At 39.8% G+C, this 22,429-nt stretch overlaps 1 protein-coding gene across 1 annotated transcript in view; it reads left to right on the top strand.

Moving 5' to 3' along the window:
• The window catches only part of FRMD4B (FERM domain containing 4B), a 707,344-nt gene that overhangs the window by 375,050 nt on the left and 309,865 nt on the right, over positions 1-22,429 (top strand). Inside the window, exon 5 of the mRNA XM_053720679.1 lies at positions 11,602-11,686. Within this exon, the coding sequence (XP_053576654.1) occupies positions 11,602-11,686 (85 nt within the window). The remainder of the gene's footprint in view (positions 1-11,601; positions 11,687-22,429) is intronic.

Raw genomic sequence — 22,429 nt, forward strand, 5'->3', positions numbered from 1 at the left:
TTGACAATTTTATCCCCCTTAAGCATAAACATACAGATAATGCATTTTCTGCATATAAAAGATCCATTCTCTTTTTTCTTTTTTGCTAACCAATTCTCACTTTTATTTATATTTATAAAATGGCTAGCTACAAGTTTATCTTTCAATGAGGGGGGCTTTTTTTGCTGTTAATGAGGGATATTCACCTACAATTTCTTTCACCTCTGAGTCCAAGGTAAGAAGATTCCAATGTTTCTTTAAAATAGCTCTTATGTCCTGCCATCTATCGTTATATACTGAAGTATATCTTACTATTGATTGTTTACAAACGATCAGCTGGTAATAAAAATGGCAGATAAGGGTGGGAGTATTGTGGTGTGGGGTAAGGAGGCTTACAAAAATAAAATCTTTTAGGCAGTTGGGTTGCCTAGAGGTCTACAGATCTCTACCAGGTGACCCAACCTCTAGTTTTTCAAGAGAAATTAGGTCATTATTAGATGATTGCCTAGAACAAGGCCACATTGATCGAAACACCCTTGACTACTTATCTGTACAGGAACCAATTATAACAATTTTCCATGTTCTCCCCAAGGTCCATAAATCTATTGACCAAGTAAAAGGACGCCCCATTGTATCGGGCATTGGGTCCATATGTGAATCATTATCTGAATGGTTAGATACAACCATTAGTTTCCAACCTAAACAGTTATCTGAAGGACACCAAACATCTTTTACAGATTTTGGATAAAATAGAGTGGGAACCACATTACAGTTGGGTGACTGTGGATGTCGTGTCCCTCTATTCCTCTATCCCCCACAAGATGGGTTTGAGAGCTATACAGTTCTTTCTTGTGAGAGACGGTACTTATACATCAAGCTTTATTAATTATATTTTAGAAGTAACTAGCTTCTTACTCAAGCACAATTATTTTAGATTCGATGGCAACTACTTTCTCCAGATAAGGGGCACAGCGATGGGGGCCAAATTCGCCCCCTCATTCGCCAATCTCACTATGGGCTGGTGGGAACTCTGCATCTTGTATGGAGAAAGTAATGCGTACACCAATAGGATCAGGTCATACTATAGATTTATAGATGACCTTATCTTTATATGGAAAGGGGATCTAACTGAAGTAGATGATTTTATTGTTTATCTTAATCAGAACATATGGGGTTTGAAGTTTACATATGAGTTTAACAAAAACACAGTTTGTTATCTTGACTTGCAGATAACATCTAATAGTGAGACTAAAAAGGTGGAAACATCAATTTACAGAAAATCGATTTCGGGTAACACCCTTTTACGTGGGAGAAGTAGTCACCCAGGGAGTGTACAAAAGTCCATAGCAAAGGGACAATTTGTTAGATTAAAGATAAACTGTTCCATTGATCAAGAATACAATAAACATAGTGATGACTTGAATAAGCGATTATGTGACAGAGGATATAATAAAAAACTAATTGAGAAAGTGAAAAAGTAGGTGAATGAGATTTACAGACAAAGCCTACTGTCAGATACATCAAGGACAGCAGTACCAAGACGAAATACAGATCAAGTGACATTTGTTACACAGTATTCCTCCAATTATGATGATGTATGTAAAATTATCAAAAAACATCTACCAATGTTAGCAGCCGATGAAGGGCTGATTGAAGTAGTAGAAAAGGGATGCAGATTTTCATACAGAAAAGGTATTACTTTAGGTAACATTTTGTCACCTAGTGATTTACCATCTGACCACCAGACTAGTTCCTGGTTAACATCAAAAGGGATGTATAGATGTGGCTACAGCCAGTGCATTCCCTGTAGCTTCATTGAAAAAGGAGACAAGTTTAAATCTCATGTAACATCCAAATAGTACCAGATAGAGGGTTGTGTAAATTGTCAATCTAAATTTGTAGTCTACATGGCCTGGTGTACATGCTCAAAGAGATAGTATGTTGGATGCACATCCAGAGAGGCTAGGGAAAGAATACGTCAACACCTGTCAGACATAAAAAGAGCAGATTTAAATTCAGAACTGGCTAAACACTTTATAGAGGTACATGCCAGTTCAAACTTGACTTTTAAATGGAAAATTATAGAAAGAATAAAGAAACCCAAAAGAGGAGAATATATGAACAAATTGCTCCTCAAGAGGGAGGCTTTTTGGATATTTTCCTTGGTTACCAGGATTCCTAATGGCTTTAATTCCCTGTATGACATTATTAATTTTTGGGAACAAGCAAATCCGTGGTTCAGCAATTAAAAAAGATTTTTTGGCATTCAATAATTATATAATACTTCTTTAACTTAAAGATCCACAAGCAGTATCAAAAAAGCTTGCTAAATAAGTTTATACAATTTACTTTAAAATAAAATAGTACAATATAATACACTAGGATCAAGCAAATTGAATTAATGTAATGTAATATGCTATGCTATGAAAAGTGGAAAACAACTATTTGTTATGTACATTGTATACATGGTCAACAATATACATGGATATGTATATTTGAGATAAAACATCTTTAAGTAAGGATGTTAGTATAATTACCAAAACCTACACATGCAAAAAGGTACTTCAATTTAAGACTTATGTATGTTGTCTTGATATAAGGATTATTTGTCTTTATCTGCTTGTTTATATATATATACATGATGGTTTATAAACCCAAGAGGCCTGACTAATTAGGTGCAAAAGGTCTAATAAAATTGACAAGTAAATTGACAATTTAAATAAAATAGATTTATAATCCAAAAATGTAAATTTAAAACTGAGTGTATTTTTCAAGGACTAACGTAGTGAGTTAAGTTAAGTGTAACACATGGTAGGCATAGGGTTAATTATAATAGGAGGTGGCCACAAGGTTGATTAAGAAAAGGTATTTCAATAAACCAATGAACAACCATCTTAAGGTATAAATTTTTAATGGCACATGATTTTAATTATGTCTATGATTAAGGCTACGGCCGAAACATGTTAGACGTTTTTGCTGCTTGCAGCTGTGTGTGTTTGACTTTTAACACCCCTTTTATTTTTTGTTGAATAAATTTGGACTTTTTAAAACGAAGATAAGTGCTTGCAGACCTCGTTTTTTACATTTTATATATATATATATATATACCCCCCCTATAATAAACATTTTAACCCCTAAACCGCCACACTCCCGCCTCGCAAACATTAGTTAAATATTATTAAGCCCTAATCTGCCGTCCCTAACATCGCCGTCATCTACCTACATTTATTAACACCTAATCTGCCGCCCCCAACGTCGCCGCCACTATATTAAAGTTTTTAACCCCTAAACCTAAGTCTAACCCTAAACCTAACACCCCCTAACTTAAATATAATTTAAATAAATCAAAATAAATATTACTATCATTAACTAAATTATTCCTATTTAAAACTAAATACTTACCTGTAAAATAAACCCTAAGATAGCTACAATATAACTAATAGTTACATTGTAGCTATCTTAGGGTTTATTTTTATTTTACAGGCAAGTTTGTATTTATTTTAACTAGGTAGAATAGTTATTAAATAGTTATTAACTATTTAATAACTACCTAGTTAAAATAAAGACAAATTTACCTGTAAAATAAAACCTAACCTAAGTTACACTAACACCTAACACTACACTATAATTAAATAAATTAACTAAATTAAATACAATTACCTACATTAAATTAAATTATCTAAAGTACAAAAACAAACACTAAATTACAGAAAATAATAAACAAATTACAGAAAATAATAAACAAATTACAGAAATGTAAACTAATTACACCTAATCTAATAGCCCTTTTAAAATAAAAAAGCCCCCCCCCCCAATAAAAAAAAACCCTAGCCTAAACTAAACTACCAATAGCCCTTAAAAGGGCCTTTTGCGGGGCATTGCCCCAAAGTAATCAACTCTTTTACCTGTAAAAAAAAAATACAAACAACCCCCCCAACAGTAAAACCCACCACCCACACAACCAACCCCCCCAAATAAAATACTAGCTAAAAAAACCTAAGCTCCCCATTGCATCCATCCAGCGCGGAGCGGCTCTATCTTCAAGACATCCGACGTGGAGCATCCTCTTCTTCCGACGACTAAAACAGAATGAAGGTACCTTTAAGTAACATCATCCAAGATGGCATCCCTTAGATTCTGATTGGCTGATAGAATTCTATCAGCCAATCGGAATTAAGGTTGAAAAAATCCTATTGGCTGATGCAATCAGCCAATATGATTGAAGTTCAATCCTATTGGCTGATCCAATCAGCCAATAGGATTGAGCTCGCATTCTATTGGCTGTTCCAATCAGCCAATAGAATGCAAGCTCAATCCTATTGGCTGATAGGATCAGCCAATAGGATTGAACTTCAATCCTATTGGCTGATTGCATCAGCCAATAGGATTTTTTCAACCTTAACTCCGATTGGCTGATAGAATTCTATCAGCCAATCGGAATGTAAGGGACGCCATCTTGGATGACATCACTTAAAAGTACCTTCATTCTGTTTTAGTCGTCAGAAGAAGAGGATGCTCTGCGTCGGATGTCTTGAAGACAGAGTCGCTCCACGCCGGATGGATGGATAAAGACTTCTGCCCGTCTGGAGGACCACTTCTGCCCGGCTTGGATGAAGACTTCTGCCCGTCTGGAGGACCACTTCGCCCGGCTTGGATGAAGACGTCTCCCGGTAAGTCGATCTTCAGGGGATTAGTGTTAGGTTTTTTTTAAAGGTGTATTGGGTGGGTTTATTTTTTAGATTAGGGGTTTGGGCTTGCAAAAGAGCTAACTGCCCTTTTAAGGGCAATGCCCATCCAAATGCCCTTGTATTTTATTTGGGGGGTTGGTTGTGTGGGTGGTGGGTTTTACTGTTGGGGGGGTTGTTTGTATTTTTTTTTACAGGTAAAAGAGCTGATTACTTTGGAGCAATGCCCCGCAAAAGGCCCTTTTAAGGGCTATTGGTAGTTTAGTTTAGGCTAGGTTTTTTTTTTTATTTGAGGGGGCTTTTTTATTTTAATAGGGCTATTAGATTAGGTGTAATTAGTTTAAATTTCTGTAATTTGCTTATTATTTTCTTTAATTTAGTGTTTTTTTTGTACTTTAGATAATTTCATTTAGGTAATTGTATTTAATTTAGTTCATTTATTTAATTATAGTGTAGTGTTAGGTGTTAGTGTAACTTAGGTTAGATTTTATTTTACAGGTAAATTTGTCTTTATTTTAACTAGGTAGTTATTAAATAGTTAATAACTATTTAATAACTATTCTACCTAGTTAAAACAAATACAAACTTGCCTGTAAAATAAAAATAAATCCTAAACTAGCTACAATGCAACTATTAGTTATATTGTAGCTATCTTAGGGTTTATTTTACAGGTAAGTATTTAGTTTTAAATAGGAATAATTTAGTTAATGATAGGATTTTTTAGTTAGCTTTCTTTTAATTATATTTAGGTTAGGGGGTGTTAGGGTTAGACTTAGATTTAGGGGTTAATAACTTTAATATAGTGGTGGCGACGTTGGGGGTGGCAGATTAGGGTTAATAAATGTAGGTAGGTGGCGGCGATGTTAGGGACGGCAGATTAGGTGTTAATAATATTTAACTAGTGTTTGCGAGGCGGGAGTGCAGCGGTTTAGGGGTTAATATATTTATTATAGTGGTGGCGATGTCCGGTTTGGCAGATTAGGGGTTAAAATTTTTCTTTTAGTGTGGGAGGGCTTCGGTTTAGGCGTTAATAGGTAGTTTATGGGTGTTAATGTACTTTTTAGCACTTTAGTTAAGAGTTTTATGATATGGCGTTGTAGTGTAAAACTACTGACTTTAAAATGCGGTACCAGTCTTGACAGGAGAGGGTCTACCGCTCACTTTTTGGCTGACTCGTAATACCGGCGCTATGCAAGTCCCATTGAAAAAAGAGGATACTCAATTTACGTAAGTGGAGCCAAGTCTGGCCAAAAAAGTGAGTGGTACACCTGTACCTGCAAGACTCGTAATACCAGCGGGCGTTAAAAAGCAGCGTTAGGACCAGCTAACGCTGCTTTTTAAGCCTAACACACAACTCGTAATCTAGCCGTATGGCTTTAGGTATAAAATTAAGTCATACAAAAAACAAAGGCTATGAACGATATAGGGAAGAACTTTCTGCCTGTGAGTCACTGTTAGTTGTAAACCATCTTTACAAGAGATCTTCTAGAGGACAAATGGACTTGTGATCTTACAATCTATATGTACCACATCTGAGGGCTCTTGTTGGAAATTTCTAACTGGTAGCGATATTGGGGCTGACATAAATTTGCATTTACAATGTCCTTATGGACACAATCCAGTCATAATGTTGTGAATGACACTGCCACGGGGGTGGGGGAAAAACATTTAGCAAAATTCAGTTAGCTCCTTGGATGTTATAATGGATGCAATGTGTTGCAGAATGCAAGGGGTTTACCCAAGGTCTCCACCCAACGTGCTAGGTGCGACACTTTTACAGTCAAATTAAACTTTCACTCTTTTGTCACATTGGTTGATTTATGGTATCAGCGCTGCAGAATCTGTTGGCGCTCTACAAATACCTGATAATAATAATAATGTATATACTGTGTATATATATAATGCCATACTGTGATCTGGTGCATATATTATATCAGATATATTGTGTAACACAAACCTATTGGAATGAGGGAACTGAAATGAGACAGACGCGCCTCTGGTTATTTATTAGAATGACATATGAGTGCAACTGCTGACTTATCTCACATTGGCACATGTGTGTGGTGTTACAGATGTTCTTTAATTAAAGCAGTGGGTCAGATGGATGAGACAAAACCTCCTCTGTTATAGTAAACTGGACCACAGCTAGCGCAGAAAGCGCCTTATCTCGCCTCAACACACGTTTATAGCTGTCAGCCCTACCGATGACACAATACCCCTTATAGGCTGCCGCAGAGAACTGTCCTAATTATTCCCCACTGGCCACAATCTGCTTGTTGATGACAGATAAATCCCGACAGTCTCCTTTATTATGCTGTGAATTAGCAGATTGTTTAGTGGATGGCACTGCACATAATTCAATACAATAATATCTTGTTACTTTTTATTTCTATTTTATTTGTAAAATGTAAATGTAAAAAATAAGTTGTTTTTTTCATTCAGATCATTATTTTTACAGCATTAAAAGGGACTGAGAACTATTTAAACAGTCTATAATGCATGCTAATAATAAAAAAAAGGTTAAAGGGACATTAAAGCCAAGCTTTTTCTTTCATGATTCAGCTAGAACATACAATTTTAAACAACTTTTCAATTTATTTCTATTAGTAAATTGTCTTTGTTTTCTTGTTATCCTTTGTTGAAAAGCAGGTATGTAAGCTCAGGAGCGTGCATGTGTCTGCAGCACTATATAGCAGCAGTTCTGCACAAATGTTATACATTAGCAGGACCACTAGATGGCAGCATTATTACCTGTCATGTAGTTCTCCAGGCATGTGCACGCTACCTATCTAGATATCTCTTAAACAAAGAATAATAGGAGAATGAAGAAAATAGAAGTAAATTGGAAACTTTTTTAAAATCGTATTCTCTGTCTGAATCATGAAAGAAATTATGTGGGTTTCACGTACATTTAAATCTTTTTATTTGTATAACCGGACTTAAGAGGACGATCTGCTGTAAAATGTCCGTCATGTCATTTAGCCCTGAGATATGTGGATTTTGTAATTCTGAATATTGGAAATCCACCCTGTAAGGCTAACCCTGCTGCATATCTTTCTCTAATTGACTTCAGGAGAAAAGAACTGCAAGCTATGCATTTTATACTAACATTTTAACCAAGACTAGCCTTGTTGCCTGTAGTCTCCAACCCTGATTGGCTCCTCACAATAAGGCAAATGGTGTTATTTTGCTTTAAAATGTTTAGACTTGGCTGATATGTTATTCTATGGCAAGAGATATTTTGTAATTATAAGGTGTCTAGTGTCTGAAAGCACCAAATGCTCCATCACTACTGCTAACCAAAAGTGCACTCCCATAAATGACCACCATATCAGGCCCTGGGCAGGCTGTGGGCATTTTCCCAATTACACTATCTATTTTTTATTTCCATACATTGGGCTGTTAAACTTTAACTCTTTCATCATAATGTGTAGTTATAAGATCCAAAATGTGGGTTGATTAATGGTATATAATGCCTTACTGGATCCATTGCATATAATCTTGTAGGCTCTGAAATAATGTATATATTATGTGATCTATTGGATTAATCAAGAGACAGCGAATGATTAGTCATGTCATTTGCATAAAACAGACACACCTCTCTAATTAGGATGAGAACTATTCGTTCTGTTAAAGGGACAAAACAAATATACAAAGCTGTATTATTTATAATTGCCTAAGTGCTACAACTTCCTATACACAGCGAGCAGTAAACTGAACACATCACAGTTTTTGGAAAAGATGGGGACGAGCCAGTTTGGTTAGATGTAGATGGGAAATTTGTCATCGCAACTATGTGACAGAACCTCGTCCTCCACATGAACAGATCTACTGCAAATAAACACAGAGGTTGAAACAAAAGGTGATAGAATCTGAAGACGTGGGGTAACAAAAGCATTTGCTCTGCAATGTCACAAAAAAACAAAAACATATGAAATAATATCCTTTTGTCCATTTTGTTAAAAAAAGGTTTCAGTGTCACATGCGCATGTAGGGGCACTGACCTGTAGATATGTTCTGTGCACAACTACCAGGCAGTGCCCATGGCATAGAGATCATTAGCAGACGGCGCTGAATTAAAGGGACACTGAACCCAAATGTTTTCTTTCGTGATTCAGATAGAGCATTTATTATTATCCACAAATCAGCATGAACAACCCAGGTTGTTCACCAAAAATGGGCCGGCATCTAAACTTACATTCTTGCTTTTTAAATAAAGATACCAAGAGAATGAAGACAATTAGATAATAGAAGTAAATTAGAAAGATGCTTACAATTGCTGCTCTATCTGAATCATGAAAGAAAACATGTGGGTGTGGTGTCCCTTTAAGTGTTATAATAAAAAGGCTAATATGGGGGGGGATAACTTACTATTATTTGTTTTGTATTGAGAGTTTAGTAAATAACTGGCATCCAGGGCTGGTGTATTTCTTCTGCACAAAGGCTTTTCCTGTGTATCTGTTAAAGGAAAACACAGGAATATCGTCAGATGTGTAACGTGGGAGAGCTCCTGCAAACATAAAAACATAAACAAGTCCTGACTTTGTGGTGCAGTGGAGTTATTTAAAGTGCACCTGGAATGGTTAAGATTCATTATCAGGTTTTTTGGGTGTAACCCTTGCATTAAAAAGACAATAAAGTCCAAATGAAACATTCATGAATCTGACAGAGCATGTAGTTTTAAACAAGTTTTTACTTCTGTTATCAAATTAGCTTCATTCTCTTGGTATCCTTTGTTGAAAAGCATACCTAGGTAGGCTCAGGAGTAGAATGCACTACTGGGAGCTAGCTGCTGATTTGTAGCTGCACGTATATGACTCTTGTCATTGACTCACAGATACAAATTCCCAAATCCGGAATTATCGATTTATCAAGCCTTCTCTTCCCCTACGACTACAGGTTCGCAAAAGAGAACCTGCAGCCAGGATTTATCAAGCAGCTGCTTACCTACCCTCTTCTCCATCTCTTAGGTGGAGAATTTTAATCTCCCCGGTCTTGTCCGACCGGGGAAATTGACAGCTCCTGCCCTCGTGATTGGCTATTTTGTGCTCGCATGCAATGCTGAATTCCGCCTGCGGATTGCTGGGGCGGACAGGGGTGCATATGTGCGCCCCTCTCCGCCGTTGCTTGATAAATCTAGCCCACTGTCTTGTTTGGTTTTTATTTTCTAAAATGCAAATGCTAAGTCTATATCTAAGCAAACAATTACCTTTCTGCTTATAGTACTATACTATCTTTCTGATTGCACTATATATATATACTAAAGTATTTAACATTATATAAACCTAACTTTATGTTAAGTGTATAATCTGTATTATGATAAATGACATATGATATTGTTGTTTACACTTGGTCCCTTCCCCTCTCCAAACTTTCCCTTTTCACAGATGCAAATATTTAAATACTCTGAAATTCAAACCTTTTCTGTACTTGTGTGTGTATATATTTATACACACACTTTAATTTCTCTTTAATTGTAACCCTAACCACATGCTGTGAACCTCCTATGACTCTAAGGCAGTGCTTTCCAAACTGTGTGTCGTGACACATTAGTGTGTCGGCAGCAGTGTGTAGGTGTGTCTCTGCTTTAGCACAAAGTTTTTTTTAATTTAAATTTTTTATAAAAATTTCCAACTTTCCACCAGCGTGCTATGCATATCACATGGTTAACTTATAGATCATCTTAACCTATTGGTGCAGCTCAGCGGGAACTGAAACTATTCCCATTGGCGGCACATTGGCTCCTGACTTGACTGCACGTGTAGTCTCCTCAATCGGCTCGTGACTGAATGTATAGTCAGTAAATGGGACAGCAGTGTTTTTGCAGCACGGGCAGTAGTCAATCGGATTCGCAGAGGGCGGCAGCTTAAACGCTGAGCTGAAGTCAGAAGTCAAAGTGTTGTTTTTTTGCAGCTAGCTCCCAGTAGTGTATTGCTGCTCCTGCTCTTGATATATGGATAGGAAGTGGAAGCTTAAAAATGCTTGATGATGAAATGTGTCTTTATCTAATATTCCACCAAATATTCAGAAACCTCATACAACTCATTAAAATAGTAGGTAGCTATTGGTAATATGAAACATTTTTTTAATTCTTGCACATTGATACAGTTACTTGTAAATACATTTCGTTATTATATTATCATTGTACGTGTCCGCATCTCTTAAAAAAAGTTAGTTTAACCTCCTGTTTGCTAGTACAACTGAATTACTGTGTCGCGAAATGATGTAGGTCTAAAAAGTGTGTCACCAACAAGAAAAGTTTGGAAAGCTCTGCCCTAAGGAGACATGTTATTAGAACTTGGCATACTGAATTCTCCACCTGTAAAATTCTGCTCATGAGATTATAGTTAGATCCCTTAAAAACGTATGGGGTCTATCAAATGTATAAATTCTAAAACACTAAGGGGCCGAATTATCAAGCTCCAAATGGAGACCACTGCTCCATAACTTGTCCACCTGTTCTGAGGCTGCGGACATCAATCTGCCCGATCCTATACGATCGGGTTGATTGACACCCCCTGCTAGTGACCGATTGGCTGCGAACCTGCAGGGGGCAGCATTGCACAAGCAGTACACAAGAACTGCTGGTGCAATGATAAATGCCGACAGCGCACTTTGATAACTTGGCCCCTAAGTCGGGAACTATCAGGTACTAGTTCCTTACTGTCTTAGCTCTGAACAAAGCGTTAATGTGCTCTGGTGGCAAAGAGGTTGTACAGAGCAAACTAGAAGTGTTTTATTTGCTTACCGGTTGTATCTGTGGAAATCAGCCTGGTCCTTCCTATAATAAACAGGAAGAGAAGAGGGAGAATTGACGGCAGAGAACGTGCTTCTGTTATTTAACCAATGTTGTTACTTATTCAGTTCTGTTGGCATTAGTAGAAGTTCTTTAGTAATTCAGTAATTCTAATAATGTATTTATTTTTCTCTCTTACAGGTTTTACATTGAAACAATTTCATTTCTAAAGGACACTACTACAGTGGAGCTTTTTTTCCTGAACGCAAAATCGTGTATATTTAAGGTAACATTAAAATGCTGTTTTGTAAAGTTGTTCATACTTTTTAATTTGCGTCTAATTACTCACAGGTGCACTGTGCATTATGGTTTTTATTTTATGGTGTAATAACAGTGCAGGATAACTAGAATATATTTTTATTAGACATGTGCGCTAATTTGTATCTAAAATGAACGCTGAATATGGCCGTAGGCAGCAGATTTCGAGTATTTTCACCTCCAGATTTATTAGTGTCACAGTGCAACACACAGGTATTTATATTTACACAGGTATTTATATTTATACAGATATTTATGTTTACACAGGTATTTGTATTTATACAGATATTTATGTTTACACAGGTATTTGTAGTTACACAGGTATTTGTATTAACACAGGTATTTGTATTTATACAGATATTTATGTTTACACAGGTATTTGTATTAACACAGGTATTTGTATTTACACAGATATTTATGTTTACACAGGCATTTATATTTATACAGATATTTATGTTTACACAGGTATTTGTATTAACACAGGTATTTGTATTTACACAGATATTTATGTTTACACAGGTTTTTGTAGTTACACGGGTATTTGTATTTACACAGATATTTGTGTTTACACAGGTATTTGTATTTACACAGATATTTATGTTTACACAGGTATTTATGTTTACACAGGTATTTGTATTTACACAGGTATTTATGTTTACACAGGTATTTGTATTTACACAGGTATTTGTATTTACACAGATATTTGTATTTACACAGATATTTATGTTTACACAGGTATTTGTATTTACACAGGTATTTGTAAATACACAGATTGTGACGGAAACACACTATTTTTATACACCAACTTATCTTGATAAGGGGCCTTATCAGACCCCCAGATCTCCCACCATTCCCACCCCTCCAGACAGGCTGGGATCCCCATAGTGTCCATTGTCTTATAGAGTCCCAGCGGTAGAGTGGAGGCTATTCCGGGGTGATCCCGGGGGAGCGGCAGCACTTCCTTGGTCTCCAGATGCCACAGTCCAAAAAGTGACGTGATCCGTGGCTGGGGGCCGGAGCTACAGGTGATCAAACGTACACAGAGAAGGCCAAGGGAAAGTAGGAGTTCTCTTCCGCCAATCACCCCACATCTTGCCCTCCCCAGGGGGTACCAATCCCCAAAAGAGCGGAGCTCTGTGGTGAAGGGCCGCTGGAATGACCTGCTGTGAGAGACAGCGGTTATTTGGGGAGGCGCAGCCGGCCGGTAGTTCCAGGAGCACGGCCGGCCAGAAATGGACTAGAGATCAGCTCTTCTGTGAGGATGTACAAAACACAAAAATGAACAAAACCAAGCCTCTGGGAGATTGCCAATGCTCTGGAAAGTCCAAATCTGGTGAGAAATTGGAGGGAGCTAGGCTGTAGGGGGTCGAGGTTTAACTTTGGCAGCCTGGTATCTGTGACAGTGCTCCCCCCTAAAAAGTCCGGCAGACCTGGCTAGATCCACACACGGGTCAGCCTGGTGCTTTCCTGGGAGCTATTCCAATTCAGTTTGCGGGGAAAGCCCGTCAGCATTCCCATTGCTTTTTCCTGGCCGGTATTGGATAGTGAAGCTAAAGGGCTACAAGGCTAAACTCCACCGCAAAAGTCATCCATTGTCCCCAGCAACTCGGTTGAGCCAAACCAGTGGGTTGTGGTCCATGAGAATGGTGAAAGCCTGCCCGTACAGGTATGGTTGTAGTTTTTTCAGGGACCACATCAGGAACAGGCATTCTTTCTCCACCGCTGCGTAAACTACCTCTCGGTGCAACAGGTTCCGACTAATATAAGCTACAGGGTGGTCATGCCCTTCGTCGTCCACCTGGCCCAGTACTACTCCCAACCCGAACATGGAGGCATCTGTATGGACACAAAAACATTTGGTTGGGTTAGGAACAGCCAGGATAGGGGCAGAAATCAAGGCTGTCTTAAGGATTTGGAAGGCAGCCTCACACTCGGGGGGACCACAGGACCTGTCTGGGCAACTGTTTTTGGATGTGGTTGGTCAGGGGTTTGGCCAGGGCACTGTAGTTGGGGACAAACTTGCGGTAGTACCCTATGGTTTCTAGGAAAGCTAAGACTTGGGTCTTGGTTTTGGGGATTGGCCAGTTCGCGACTGCCTCAATCTTGGCCGGCTCCAGCCGCTGCTTCCCACTGCCTACTTGGTGTCCAAGGTACTGGATCTCCGAGCGCCCTATCATACATTTGTCGGGCTTCAGGGTCAGACCGGTGGCCCTGATGCAGTCCAGAATGATGCCTAGATGGACCAGATGATCCTCACAGGCGTCGCTGTAGATCGCAATATCATCCAGGTAGGCGCAGGCATAATCCTGGAGGCCATCCAGGAGGTGATTTACCATCCTTTGGAAGGTCGCCAGAGCATTCTTCATCCCAAATGGCATGAGCTTAAACTGGAATAGGTCGAAGGGGATGATGAATGCCGACTTGGGAATCCACTCTGGGTCCAAGGGGATCTGCCAGTATCCCTTGCAAAGGTTGAGGGTGGTCAGGAAGTTGCCATGGGTGATCCTGTCTAGCAGTTCATCGACCCGGGGGCATGCGGTAGGCATCAGTCGTGGCTCTGTCATTGAGCCTACGGTAGTCTATGCAGAACCTGGTGGTCCCGTCTCGCTTGGGTACCAGTACCACCGGAGATGCCCAGGGACTGTTGGATGGTTCAATGACACCCATGTCCAACATTTCCCTGAGTTTGCTGCGCATAGTTTCCCTAACTGCCTCAGGAACCCAGTATGTCGGCTGCATATAGTGACCTTGAAGGTTCTCTCTTCACTCGGTCTGTGAATTCTAGGACGTACCCCACAATGGAGTGCCCTTCTTCCCCCACTGATCCCTCCCAGTGGGCTCTCAATAGGTCTAGGGGCCCCCTCACCCTCCGGCCATATACTAACTCAAAGGGGGAGAACCCAGTATGCAAACAGGAGGTGCGGCAGGTATCTTTCCCAGTTCTTGTGAGAGACCGAGAAGGTCTTAAGCAACTGCTTCAGGGTCCCGTTGAACCTCTCACATAACCCATTAGTCTGGGGGTGGTATGGAGCGCTTTGTAGGGGTTTTATCCTGTAAACTTCAAAATATATTAAATGTGTGCACTCTACCTTTGTTACAAACAAAAACAAATTAGGTGCTAGCAGTCATAATAAAATATTTAAATAATATATAAGAAAAGTCACAACTAAAAATAGTAGCTGTGAGAAAGAATGACAAGGCAGCACACAAATTGCATAAATAACGAGTGGTTTATTTGCTAAACCTACACATGTCAGAAACAACCATACCCCATTACCATTGTGTAAATAAAAGGAGTGAAATATATAGACCAGGCCTGGTTAACACCTAATATCTAGCACATAGCCGTTAAACTTCCGTTATAACAAGTAATTATAGTATTGTACAAAATGTACAATCGAACTGATGGAATTAATGATATCAGAGGATAAAATTAAGTTAGAAGAAAGTAAGATAAGATGGAGGTTGAAAAGGCATATGTAGCTGTAAATATTTTTTCTGTAGATCCAGCTTTTGAAAAATTAAATAAAGAGATTCAAAGGAATTTAGACAAATTACAAAATGAAGTGAAATTTAGGAAGAGGAAAAAAAAAATTAATGAGAGATCAGGATGATGAGAGGAAAAATAAGATCTATATCTACAGAAATAGTAATAACAGCCGAAACTCATACGACTCAGGGACTGACAATTCAGATAATGAGCAAAATGAAATTGTGGCCGGCTCCTTGCAAGAACTACCCCCTTTAGGCGGAAAACAAGGAGGGGGGGGAGGCGAAAGAGAGGGAGGTGGATGCTCTTCAAACAGGAGAAGAGGTGGTGGGAGATACAGGAACAACAGAGGCACATGGATGTTAACCAGAAACCAGAGGGTGTAACCTCTATCCTGGGTTCACAACCAACTGAGGGTACTGATACCCTCAGAGTTGTTAACCTATCTTCAGTTCCCCTCTCCCTCACACAAATGTCACTGCTAAGTAAAGGTTTGTCGTTCTGTCCATCGGCACATCTGGATAAATTTGAATTCATAAAGGATCTTAACTTGTTCGCTAGAAAGTTGGTACTCAAAAAAGTTATGAATAGGAAAGTTGATCCGGATGTGCCCTTGGACAGAAGGACCAAAATGAAGATGTTGACAAAATTCAACAACCCCAAAAAATCCAATTTTAGACCAACTTCCAAGTATATGCCCCCACTCTCAACTGCTCCAGAGATTCAAAACTTTGTAAGATGCGTTGAAAGAGAGATTGGGGAATTACAAGGTTGTGAAGTTGTTCAGGATAATTTGAGTATAAATGAGAGAAGGTCTCTTAAATAATTACTCATTAGTAAGGGACTCATTTTCAAATCATCTGATAAAGGTGGTAACTTGGTGGTCATGAATTACTATGACTATGTGGCGGAGGTCCAGAGGCAATTATCTAACACTACACAGTATGAATTAACCAACAGAGCTGCATTTGACACATCTTGCAATGAACTTTTGTTTATTCTCAATGATGCTTTGAGAGAAGGGTTAATAACAACTAAGGAGCATGCATTTATGTTCAAAAAGTTTCCAATTGTGCCAACCTTTTACTGCATTACTAAGCTGCACAAATGCATGAGTAAACCGCTGGGACGACCAATTATCTCGGGCATAGGGGGGCCAATGGAGGGGGCGAGTAGGTATATAGACTACTTTATGAGACCCTTCCTAAGTTCATTGCCCTCCTATGTCCAAGATACTTCGGATGTCCTTAGGAAATTGGATGGCATTGACGTTGATAAGGATACGTGGTTGGTGACTCTTGATGTCGAGTCATTATACTCCTCGATCCCTCATGCTGTAGGGATCAGAGCGACTAGATATTTTATTGAACAAAGAGGGCATGATTTTCAGAAACATACTGACTTTGTAATCTCTTTGGTACATTTGATTAAATAATAATATCTTCCAATTTGACGGAAAGTATTATAGACAGCTCCAAGGTACGGCCATGGGTGCCACATGTGCCCCCACATATGCCTGTTTACATCTTGGCTTATTGGAGGCACGAGAAGTTTTTTCGTGCTTTGAATCCCTGGTGGAGGCACATGTGGCACTCTGGCTCCTCTATGTGGACGATATTCTCCTCCTATGGAGGGGTAGTAAAGAATTATTAGAAAATTTCTTGAGTATTTTGAACACTGACAATGGGTACAATATTTTTCTTACATGTGAAATGAGTAAAGAGGAAGCAACATTCTTAGATTTATCAATAAGAAAAGAAGGTAGACACCTAACCACTAAGGTTTATCGTAAATCAACGGCCACGAATAGCCTCCTACATGCTAGCAGTCATCATCGTGAATGCTTATAATCTGGCATTCCAGTTGGCCAATTCCTTCGGTTGAGAAGGAATTGTTCCAATTCAGAGGAATTTGAATCACAGGCTAAAGAAATGTCATGTAGGTTCCTTGAAAGAGGATATTCTAAGAGACAGGTCAAAAGGGCCTGGACTAGAGCTAGGAATAGCACAAGGAATGATCTGCTCTATAGACAAAATGCAGTTAAAAAGAATGGAGACAAGGTACGTCTTATAACTAAGTTTAATTCACACTGGGGTAAACTTAGAGATATAATGAAAAAATATTGGCACATGTTGGCTATTGACACTGAACTGAGAGATTATGTAGGAGACTTCCCTTTATTGACAGCACGTAGAGCTGATAGTCTCAAGGATAAGCTTGTCAGAAGTGAATACATAAGAAAACCGACAACCAATTGGTTAAGTGCAAGAGGTAAATGGCAAGGCTGTAGCCCTTGTGGGCATTGTGTGTACTGTAGGTTCATACAAAAAACATGTACATTTGAAACCTCAACAGGTAGACAATATAATATAAAACACTGGATCACCTATAAGACTACAGGTGTTATTTACCTCTTGCACTGTTCGTGTCCCCTATATTATATAGGGAAAACTAAACGTGACCTGAAAGATCGAGTGAAGGAGCATAGGGATGACATTAAGAATAAAGATCAGGATAGTCTGGTGGCTAGACACTTTGAATTATATCTTAATTCTGACTTTACGATTATGAAAGTGACTGGTATTCAGCATATAAAACAGCACCGCCGTGGTGGTGATGTTGATAACATGCTATTAAGGAATGAATCCAGATGGATCTACCGGTTAAATACACTGGCTCCAAATGGCCTTAATGAAAAAATTGATTTCTCATGTTTCCTGTAGAACACTTTCTTTGTAGGGGACAACAAATAACCCTTGGTACTTCTCTCTTTTTATTAATTCAGTTGTACAGATAGTAGTCAATAGTCTTGCCCAGAATATAAGAAAAATTTAAGAGATGTGAAAATTGCATTTGTTGAGAATTTGTGTAGTTTTGACTTTGCCATCCTGGAATGAAAAATACCCTAAATATGTTGCATAACATGTATCTATTTAATAAATATGGTGTATGTGCAAATAGATGTTGTAGTTTAACTTTGTATATAAGGTTGCTGCACTGTTGTTAAAATCGTCTTCAATTAAATATTTAAATTAGCCATTGAGCTATAAAAGTGGTGTAATTACCACATACAAGCATCCGATGAAGCCCTAAAGTCAGCCCACTAAAGGGGAGGGGCAAAACGCGTCATGCCTGACGTTTGAGTAGCGGCAACTGTTTGAAGTGGAGTGTTAATTTCCTGGCAGCTGGTCCCAAGCCTACCAAGTTACTGAGATGTGGTTCTAACAACTAACAAGCACACGCAGCCTTGAATCTAAGTTCCGGTCCTGTGAGTACAAGGAGGCATTAACCGCATAGGAGCCTTTGCATAAACCGATTTGTTTTGGAGATTTACCAAGGATCCGGTATGAAGTATACACAAGTTTTAAGATGGATCGAGTGGTAGATATAAGCTGGTTTCGGATGATATACTGGAACTTTGTACTGCAAATGTGGTGAGGCTGCTTGCTTTGCAATCCAAGTTGGTTTTCCAATCAGTAACGCTGGATCTGGTTCTTTGCAACAACTCATACACAGAGCGTGTGATTCACACTAAGTGCTCTGGCATTCACGGACATTCAATTTTTTGTGTCTATATTGATAAATTGTTGCAATAATATATCTTTCACATTCTAGTTTGTAGCAGGCAAAATGTTTTTGTTATGGCTTGTTACAATACTATAATTACTTGTTATAACGGAAGTTTAACGGCTATGTGCTAGATATTAGGTGTTAACCAGGCCTGGTCTATATATTTCACTCCTTTTATTTACACAATGGTAATGGGGTATGGTTGTTTCTGACATGTGTAGGTTTAGCAAATAAACCACTCGTTATTTATGCAATTTGTGTGCTTTTATCCTGTAAACCCTCCATATTTGCCAGGTGAGCTCGGCAGTGAACTGGGTCCCTTGGTCAGAGATCACCTCCCGGGGAAAACCCACCCTTACAAATATCCTGAGCAGGGCATCCGCCACTGTCTCGGCATGGATATTGGCAGGGGGATCGCCTCGGGGTATCAGGTGGCATAGTCTACCACGGTTAGTATATACTTTTTCCCGGAGGGGCTGGGATGGGACAAGGGTCCAATTATATCTACAGCTACCCTGCTGAAGGGTTCGTCAATGATGGGGAGCAGGTGCAAGGGGGCTTTGGGGTGGTCTTCTGTCTTGCCCACTCTCTGGCAAACCTCACAGGTCCTGCAATACTGCCTTATCTTCCCTGTAACCCCGGGCCAGAAGAAAGTCTGAGTCAGTCGGTAATGGGTGCTAGTGACTCCCAGATGTCCTGCTAGGGGAATGTCATGCCCTATATGCAGCAGCTCGTACCAATATTTTTGCGGTACCACCAGCTGGCCTCTCTCTCGGTAACCTGGTATTGGAGCCCTCTCTCCCACTCAAAGCGGTCCCCTTCTGGACCCCCGGGGTCAGTCCCTACCCAGGCACAGTAAGGAGCTAGGGTCGGGTCTCTCAATGTCTCCTGGGCGAAGTCAGTGGGGGATGCCCAGGAGATCTGGTCGGTGGTCGTGGTAGGAGTCGGGGTGGAGTGGCTTTCCTGGGTCCCCAGATCAAGTGTGGTGGCCTGCTGTCTGGCTTGCTGGCAGGTGGTGACAAGGCAAGCATCCAGGGGCTGTCCCATACAAAGAAGGAAGCGAGGTGTCCCAGGTAATTTCCTAGCAAAACCTCTGGTAAATAATTCATAACCCCTACTTCCACAGCGCAGGAGCCGGCACCCTAATCCAGGTGCACCCGTGCAGTAGGGATCCGGAAGCACCATATCCCCAGCCACACAAACTGCAAGGGACTTCCCGGTTTGGTCCAAACTGGTGACCCGGTGGGGCTACACGAAGTTCCGGTTAGCGCTTAGAAAACAGGAAGGACCGAGCGGCAGAAGTTAACACTCATCTGGCCTGTATTGGAGACATGCACTATATGCTATATTGTTTTTAAAATCCTGTACGTATGTTTTTCACTTGCGCACCATAATTTATATTAAATACTTTTACCCATTGGGGCATATTTATCAAGCTCCGTATGGAGCTTGATGCCCCTTTTTTGAAGGCTCGCCGGAAACAGAAGTTATGAAGCAGCAGTCTTAATACCCCTGCTCCATAACTTGTCCATCTGCTCTGAGGAGGTGGACAGAAATCAACCCGATCAAATAAGATCGGGTTGATTGACACCCCCTGCTAGCGGCCGATTGGCCACGAATCTGCAGGGGGCAGCATTGCACCATCAGTTCACAAGAACTTCTAGTGCAATGATAAATGCCAACAGTGTATGCTGTCGGCATTTATCGATGTGCAGCGGACATGATACTCTACTTCGTAGCATGTCCACTCGCACATTGATAAATATGCCCCTTAGAGTGGTTTGGGCTCTTTTCCTGTTTTTGGCTTTCAAGTTACATTTGGGAGGAGTATCACAGTCCTCTTAGTATCATTAGAGCAGCATCTACTTGGAATTTCCTACACCTTTTCCAGGGACATTTATCGGAAAAAACATTTCCTCTGCTTTTATCATATGTAGGATCTCACATACCAAAAGGTGTAATATCTTTTGATCTGGTTATTAGTATACAATTCATTTTTTAACTTTAGTTTATACTTTCTGTGTAACATATTGCTCACATAATTATTTATCATTTGACTTACAGATCCTGGTAATTGCAGATCTTTCGTTAAGGACATTTTTACATCAGAACTTTCCTTCCGACCACCGGGACGGCCCCAGATTAGAATTGGGGCCGGTCTTTTCAGAAGCGGCGGTTGTTTGTCGTGCTTTCATTCCTCTCTGAGGAGAAAGTTTCAGCGCTGTCAGTTCCAGTTGTGGCATAGTTGACGGCTGCTCTGATATTGTCGGGCTCAGACGACGGATCGCAGGTCCGGAGTTCAGTTGGTTCAATCAGTAAAAACTGTTGAGTGGTAAAAACATTTCCAGGCAGCAGGACAGGTAGGCACCTCAGTAAAGTTGCTGAAGTGTAGTGGGTTGCCTGTGTTTATTACAGGATATCTGTTATCTTATTAAATTAGTTATTTAAAGGCACAGTAATATTTTGTGTGCAGTTTATCTTTAGACTAAAATAAAAACAGCCTTTTATTTTTTTGTTACAAGATGGACCAAGAGGCTTTGCAGATCGTTGCATGCAAGTTATGTTTTGATTCCCAGGTGGAACCACCAGTACTATTTTGTTCTTGTATTGCGAGATCTTTGTGTTATAGAGATAAACTTTTTTAACATGAGCCACCCTTAGATAAGGCCGATGCTGTTCAGGGGTCTCCAGTACCAGATATGCTGCAGCTGTCCCCCCAAGCGTCCCAAGCTTGTACAACACATGCAGTGCCCTGCGTTTCCTCTCACAATCCAATAGGATTTTCTTTGCAAGACATTGCTTCTCATGTATCTTCTGCAGTATCTGAGGCACTGTCTGCTTTTCCCATGCTTCAGGGAAAGGGCAAGAGGAAGTTTAAGGAATCAGCGACTAAGGTTTCTGATCAGGTTGTAGCTAGCCTAGTTTCCCTTGCTCAAAAATCTGATGAGGAAGACATTTTGGTGGCGCCTGAGGGTGAAATCTCAGATTCTGACAGTGTAATTCCTGCTTCTGATGCTGAATTTGTATCCTTTAGGTTTAAGCTGGAACACCTTCACCTGTTACTTAAGGAGGTTTTAGCTACCTTGGACGACTATGATACGACTGTCATAGTCAATTCTAAGAAGTTTAGTAAACTAAACAAGTACTTTGACGTTCCCTCCACGGTGGAGTTTTTCCCTGTACCAGACTGTGCTACAGAGATTATTGCATGAGAGTTGGAGAGACCTGGAATTCCATTTTCTCCATCTCTAATTTTCAATAAAAATTTTCCAATAGCTGACTCTATTAAGGAGTCTTGGCAGACGGTTCCCAAGGTGGAAGGGGCGATTTCCACTTTGGCTAAGAGAACCACTATTCCCATAGAGGATAGCTGTTCCTTTAAGGATCCTATAGATAAGAAGTTGGAGGCATTGTTAAAGAAAATGTATGTTCACCAGATCTACAATGGCAGCCTGCGGTGTGCATTGCCACTGTCACCAGCGCAGCAGCCTACTGGTTTGATGCTTTGTCTGATTCTATTCAAACAGATACGCCTCTTGAGGAGATCCAAGATAGGATTAAGGTTCTTAAGTTGGCCAATTTCTTCATCACAGATGCATCCTTACAAGTCATTAAGTTGGGAGCAAAAATATCTGGTTTTGCTGTTCTAGC

The sequence above is a fragment of the Bombina bombina genome, chromosome 7 (assembly GCF_027579735.1).
Source record: "Bombina bombina isolate aBomBom1 chromosome 7, aBomBom1.pri, whole genome shotgun sequence".
Taxonomy (NCBI): domain Eukaryota; kingdom Metazoa; phylum Chordata; class Amphibia; order Anura; family Bombinatoridae; genus Bombina; species Bombina bombina.